Here is a 7,558-nt window from a genome sequence, read left to right as displayed (position 1 = left end):
ACCAACCTCACACAGTACACCTCCCACAGTAACCCCAGCACCAACCTCCCACAGTAACCCCAACACCAACCTCCCACAGTACACAACACCAACCTCCCACAGTACACATCCCACAGGTAACCCCAGCACCAACCTCCCACAGTACACCTCCCACAGGTAACCCCAACACCAACCTCCCACAGTAACCCCAACACCAACCTCCCACAGTACACAACACCAACCTCCCACAGTACACATCCCACAGGTAACCCCAGCACCAACCTCCCACAGTACACCTCCCACAGGTAACCCCAACACCAACCTCACACAGTACACCTCCCACAGTAACCCCAGCACCAACCTCCCACAGTAACCCCAACACCAACCTCCCACAGTACACAACACCAACCTCCCACAGTACACATCCCACAGGTAACCCCAGCACCAACCTCCCACAGTACACCTCCCACAGGTAACCCCAACACCAACCTCCCACAGTACACAACACCAACCTCCCACAGTACACCTCCCACAGGTAACCCCAGCACCAACCTCCCACAGTACACAACACCAACCTCCCACAGTACACATCCCACAGGTAACCCCAGCACCAACCTCCCACAGTACACAACACCAACCTCCCACAGTACACCTCCCACAGGTAACCCCAGCACCAACCTCCCACAGTACACCTCCTACAGGTAACCCCAACACCAACCTCACACAGTACACCTCCCACAGTAACCCCAGCACCAACCTCCCACAGGTACAAAATGAAGCCATGAGAATTATCTTAGGATGCCCAAGAAATGCTATGATTGAGAAAATCAGGATGGAGTTGAATCTGCAGAGTATTGGGGATAGAATTGCAGAGATAAATGTAGCTTCTGCCATTAGATTAATGAGAGGTGGGGGAGCTAATGAATTGGTCCTCTCAGTTCAAAAGGTGGGAAGTACTGAACAATGTATGATGAAGAAAAGAGCATATATGAATACCTTATGTTCTAATGTTATTAAGTATGATGTTATTTCAGAGTGTATTGCTGTGCCCAAGAGAAAATTTACACAGAAAACACTCTACTACATGTATATTGTGATGGGTCAGTAGCTAGGGATGGGAAGGCAGGATGTATATTGTGATGGGTCAGTAGCTAGGGATGGGAAGGCAGGATGTATATTGTGATGGGTCAGTAGCTAGGGATGGGAAGGCAGGATGTATATTGTGATGGGTCAGTAGCTAGGGATGGGAAGGCAGGATGTATATTGTGATGGGTCAGTAGCTAGGGATGGGAAGGCAGGATGTATATGTTCTTAACATTCTGAAACCTATATTGTTTGCTGATGATACTACACTCATCTACTCCAACCCCAACCCACATACACTAAATACTGTAATGTTGTTAATAATGAACTAAAAAAAGTCCACTTATGGATGTCAACCAACAAACTAACACTTAACATAGAAAAGACCTACTACATCTTATTTGGAAGCAAATCTACAAATGCAATTCAGCTTCAGATGACAATGTAAACATTAGCAATAACAATGATGGAAAGTTTCTTGGTCTATTCTTAGACAAGAGACTCAACTTCAGTACCCACATACAATACATAACTAAGAAAGTCTCTAAAACAGTTGGTATACTCTCCAAAATCAGATATTATGTACCTAACCCTGCTCTCATCTCTCTATATTATACACTAATCTATCCCTATCTCAACTATGGTATCTGTGCATGGGGTTCAACCACTGCAAACCACCTCAAGTCCATCATCACCCAGCAAAAATCTGCTATCAGAATAATATCAAATTCTGCTTTCAGACAACACACAGCCCCCTTGTTTAACTCCCTAAACATGCTAAACATAATCTCACTCCATAAATTCTCTTGTGTCAACTACATTTACAAAACCCTGTTCTTAAATGCAAATCCTGCTCTGAAACTCTTCCTGGACAGATGTAATAGGACCCATTATCACCACACCAGAAATAAATATCTCTTTGATATCCCCAGAGTTAAACTTGTATAAATAAATAAATAAATAAATAAATATGTTTATTCAGGTAAGGTACATACATACAAGTAATGTTACATTAATGGATCGATATATAGATAGAGCTAGTACATACAATGCCTAAAGCCACTATTACGCAACGCGTTTCGGGCAGGAAAAACATTAATATCTAGAACTTAATACTAATTGAGCATAAAGAATAAAATGTGTTGAGAACAAATATAAATAAAGATAAAAAAAAGAGGGAACATGACTGAAAAAGCAGCACAAATACAATAGGTTGACAAACAGTGTTGATTAAAAAAAAAAAATAACAGACATGGGTTGACAATAGAGGAGTGAGGTAGATTACAGGGAATTTATTAGGTAGTGTTTAGTTTTTATCTTAAACTGGTTGAGAGAGGTACAGTCTTTAACATGGTTGGGAAGATCATTCCACATTCTGGGTCCCTTGATTTGTAGAGCATTTCTAGTTTGATTAAGTCGTATTCTTGGAATATCAAAACTGTATTTTTTTCTGGTGTGGTGCTCATGGGTTCTGTTACAACCTTCAATGAAGCTTTTGAGCTTATATGTATGTATTTGTAATGTATGTATGTAAACAATGTATTTATTATCATTTATCAATTCTGATAGAAATTACCTACTTAAAATTATCTGTTAGATTAAGGACCTGCCTGAAACGCTGCGCATACTAGTGGCTTTACAAGATTGTAAATACTGTACTATTCAATGTATTCTCACAACCCCAATGTACCTACTTGTATATATATAAATAAAATAAAATAAAATATTGTGATGGGTCAGTAGCTAGGGATGGGAAGGCAGGATGCAGTATGCCAAACTGAATTCGTGCGCCCCTTGAGGGACTTGAAGTAGAGGGATAGGGATCACAGGATAAGTATGGGTTGCACAAACTACTGGTAACAGGATGAGTATGGGTTGCACAATTAATTACTACAAAGTGGTTGAGTATGGGGTGCACGTAAATGAAGACTCCCAAGAAGCAAATCAGAGATCAGCCCAAGCTTCATCTTGAGGCAAAGCTCAATGCCTTAAGCCATATTGATGCTCTGTCCACAGAGCATTCTCTCTCTCAAATCATAATAGTACACTAATGGTTCCCTACACCACCCCTCAGGTGCAGCTGCAGCAGGCTTGGGTGACATGATGACTATGGGGTGCACAATAAACTAACACTCACAGAATGAGTATGGGCTGCACAATAAGCTACCTCTCACAAGATTAGTAATAAAGAAACATTAATTTTTTGGGTAGGGTGACTGAAACTCATCCTGGGGTAAAAATGTTTATTTAAATTTATTATAGTTAAATGAATTTAGTAAATTATTCCATATATTGTATTATAAGTGAATTGACACTAAACTATAAATGATACTAATAAGGTTTTAAAAATGAAAAACAGTAAAAATCCTTCATGTAAGATATGGAAGTTGAAAAGTAAATTAACTGTAAACTAAATTATAAACTGTAGACATAATATAAAGTATTATAAGTAAAATACCTATAAACTACCAAATAATGTGTAAGGAACCATTTCTATTGTTTGTCCTTTTTTACCTGTTTCCTCAGGTATTTTAAAATTCCCATTCCGTTGTTACTACACTGTTTTCCTGGTGTAGTTCCCTGTGGTTCAAATTTTACTACTTGTACTTCTTGCTGTTTCTGAAGGATTGCTAATGGTAGCCCTTGTTGCACCGGCGAAACTTTTTGTAAATGTTCCACCTGCGGAACTTTTTGTAATTGTTGAATTTCTTGCACCTGCGGTATTTTTTGGACTTTATGCACCTGCTGCACTTGTAGCTCGTCAGGATTTTTTTCCAGGGCATTATCGCTATCACCTTCTGATCCTAATGTAAGTTTATCTGCATCAAGCTTCCTTGTGCGTGCTGGAAAAAAAAATAAAAATAAAAAATAAAAAATTTTGAAATGGAAGATCCTGTGTAACAAATTTAATCAGTTACTATGATCGAGCCGCAGAAATTTTACAGGAAAGATATGGTTGGGTTGACTGCATCTATCTGGACCTAAAAGAGGCATTCAATAGAATTCCACATAAGAGTTTGTTCTGGAAACTGGAACATATTGGAGGGGTGACAGGTAAGCTTCTAACATGGATTAAAAAATTTCAAACTGATAGAAAAATGAGGGCAGTAATCAGAGGCAATGTATTGGACTGGAGAAATGTCACGAGTGGAGTACCACAGGGTTTAGTTCTGGCATTCATGGATAAATAATAAATAAATTGTTCATGATTTTTTTAGACAAAAGCTAGAATATGCAGCAGTTGTATGGTGCCCATATCTTAAGAAGTACATGTACAAACTTGAAATGATACAAAGACGTCATGGGTGTCATAGGGGCACCAGCACACTGGTTTGCTAAAGGGCCCTTAATGCTGTCGAGACCTTATGGGCCCTTGGACCCATTACGTTAAGACATAGTGCTGTATTGGGCCACACACTTTTTGCCATATACATCAACGACAGAGATGATTGAATTGAAATTATATATATATATATATATATATATATATATATATATATATATATATATATATATATATATATATATATATATATATATATATATATATATATATATATATATATATATATACATATGTATATATATATATATATATACATATGTATATATATATATATATATGAGAGAAAATAATAGGTGGTGATATATTTATATATTATGTGAACTACTTACACAAAAAGAAGTTAGTGGTGAAGATCTTCTTGTCCTCTTCTTGTATTACGTTGTTTGGTAGGATACCATGCGTCACCCGTGCTGGTCCTTTCTTGTAATAGATAACGATTGATTCATACCCACAGCCACGCAGATATGTTAGCTGAAAAGCAAATAATATTTAAACAATAACACTATCTGGGAAAATGCAACAAAATAAATGTTTGAAGCATAGCTGGGCATGTGCAATAGAACCCATAATAGAATCACAATACCAGAAATAAATATCTTTGATATCCCCAGAGTCAAAGTTATTCTGTGTAAATACTCTATGCAAATAAAGGGACCTTGTCTATGGAACTAACTTGCTAACAAATTTAAAAACTGTCCAACTTCTGCCATTTTAAAAAATAAAACCAAAAAGTACCTAAATTTTTTCTTGATAGTTTCCTAACTAGTGTATTAAACTCGCACTGTATCTTATGAAATCCAATGCCAGAATATATGTGCCTAAACCATACAACTTTTCCATTGTAATCATTGCTATCACCTTATATCATGATTGTTATATTGAATGCATATCTTACTATATTATACCTTGAAATATTCCTCAAATTATGCTACAATTTATATGTTGATAACCCTCAAATTTTACTTTAATGTACATAGTAATCTTTGTGATACTTTCTTACAATGTACCAGCCAATTTTTTCCATTTAAGCTTTAAATTGCCTATTTAAAATTATCTGTTAGATTAAGGACCTGCCCAAAACACTATGTGTGCTAGTGGCTTTACAAGAATGTAAAAACATCAATTCTATGTACTCTCATAATCCCAGTGTGCTATCTTGTATATAAATAAATAAACAAATAGTATGTAAGTACTGTACAGCATTATTCATGTTGATTCTATACCTTATCAAGCAAGTTCAGCATAAGAAGAATACAAATGAATACAACAGATGTAGACAAACTTCAATACCTGATTTTCAATCCTTCGTAGAACCCGGCTTGCTGTATTTCGTTCTAAAGCCTTCTTGCCTTTAAGTAGAAAACGGGCTTCCTCTTCTTTCTTCATTAATTCTCTACTGTTTCGGAAGTCACACTGGCAGAACTTGCAAACATTGCTTCGGACATGCACACATTGTTTGCAGTTTGTGCATCTCCTCAAGAATTTTCCCTGAAGACCTGAAGGAAATAGTTTCTAATAAAATACTTATATTCAAATGACCTATGCTGCAAAAATTATAAGTTAAATTGTTGTTAAAATGTACTACAGTAATTAAATATATTATTTAAATTATGAAATAATCTACATTAACACTAGTGAGAGCAATGTTAAAAATTTTAGGACTGCATCTGGAAATAACTTTAATTTTGGATGTGATTAACCATGCTGTAACTCGTATAACAAAACTGAGAGGAGTTGAATCCAACAGCCTGATTGACCAGGCTGTTAATTTCAAGCGAATACTATATTATTGGAAGAAAAAAAAATTATATATATATATATATATATATATATATATATATATATATATATATATATATATATATATATATATATATATATATATATATAATCAATATTGTAACTTTTTTTGTGTAATGACGTTTTCAAATAAAGTTAGATAAATATACACACATACCAAAAGAATAAGGGTGGTAGGAGAAGAAAATATGAAAGTGTTCAGTGAGGATCCACAAGGTCTTCTCTGAGTACTCTTTATTTTCTTCTCCGAGGCTATGGGTCCCTACACTTGCACCAGAGGTGGTACCCCTCATATATATATATATATATATATGTATATATATATATATATATATATATATATATATATATATATATATATATATATATATATATATATATATGTCGTACCTAGTAGCCCGAACGCACTTCTCAGCCTACTATGCAAGGCCCGATTTGCCTAATAAGCCAAGTTTTTATGAATTAATTGTTTTTCGACTACCTAACCTACCTAAGCTAACCTAACCTAACTTTTTCGGCTACCTAACCTAACCTAACCTATAAATATAGGTTAGGTTAGGTTAGGTAGGGTTGGTTAGGTTCGGCCATATATCTACGTTAATTTTAACTCCAATAAAAAAAATTGACCTCATACATAATGAAATGGGTAGCTTTATCATTTCATCAGAAAACAAATTAGAGAAAATATACTGTCAGGAAAACTTGGCTTATTATGCAAATCGGGCCTTGCATAGTAAGCCGAGTACGACGTTCTGGCTACTAGGTACAACATATATATATATATATATATATACATACATACATACATACATACATACATACACACATACATATATATATATATATATATGACAGTGTCAGATTCAGTTTACTACAGTTTAGTAATTCCTTACCATTTGATGTACTAGGTAGATCCATGTTTGGTGAAGTTTTATAGCTGGAGCTGGAAGATCCTGTCGAGATGACTTCTTCAAAGAGAATAGCTTCAACACACATTGTGTCTTGAGTCTACCAGTACTTGGCCTACAGTTACCAGATCTGATTTACAGAAACTAGTGAACTATGGAGATAAGATTGTTAATAATATACTTTTTTTGAGATTCATATGACTTGCAGCTTAAAAACCAACCTTATTTTAAAATAGTACACTAAAGTACATAGCAAATTGCGAAATTCGTAGTTTTTTAACTACTTTAAAGCTAAATTCTCAAGCTTTGAAAATAAGCACAATTTGCTATTTTAAGCGGAATCTGGCAACTCTGATTTAGCATGTAAACATTGACTTGCATTCACAATGTAGTTATTTATTTTTCAACAATTTAAAACGAGTTATGAAAATACACACATTGG

General features: G+C 35.4%; 1 protein-coding gene across 1 annotated transcript; it reads right to left on the bottom strand.

Annotated features, from left to right (window-relative positions):
* Window positions 1–3,291: 3,291 nt before the first annotated feature.
* LOC138359562 (uncharacterized) lies at window positions 3,292–7,250 on the bottom strand. The gene is made up of 4 exons (XM_069318905.1): window positions 7,102–7,250; window positions 5,699–5,904; window positions 4,738–4,879; window positions 3,292–3,905 (listed from the first exon to the last, which is right to left on the bottom strand). The coding sequence occupies exons 1-4, from the start codon at window positions 7,202–7,204 to the stop codon at window positions 3,556–3,558; spliced, it is 801 nt and encodes a 266-aa protein (XP_069175006.1). The 5' UTR covers window positions 7,205–7,250; the 3' UTR covers window positions 3,292–3,555.
* Between the last annotated feature and the right edge of the window lie 308 nt (window positions 7,251–7,558).

This window comes from Procambarus clarkii, chromosome 91, assembly GCF_040958095.1.
Source record: "Procambarus clarkii isolate CNS0578487 chromosome 91, FALCON_Pclarkii_2.0, whole genome shotgun sequence".
NCBI classification, from domain to species: Eukaryota; Metazoa; Arthropoda; class Malacostraca; order Decapoda; family Cambaridae; genus Procambarus; species Procambarus clarkii.
This window is presented reverse-complemented; position numbering and strand designations above follow the sequence as displayed.

Excerpts from the sequence above, each read along its gene's own strand:
- LOC138359562 (XM_069318905.1), bottom strand. The coding sequence starts at position 7,204 with ATGTGTGTTGAAGCTATTCTCTTTGAAGAAGTCATCTCGACAGGATCT. Across the intron at positions 5,905-7,101 it reads TCTACCTAGTACATCAAATG|GTCTTCAGGGAAAATTCTTG; the intron begins GTAAGGAATTAC and ends TATTTCCTTCAG. Across the intron at positions 4,880-5,698 it reads TACGAAGGATTGAAAATCAG|CTAACATATCTGCGTGGCTG; the intron begins GTATTGAAGTTT and ends TTTGCTTTTCAG.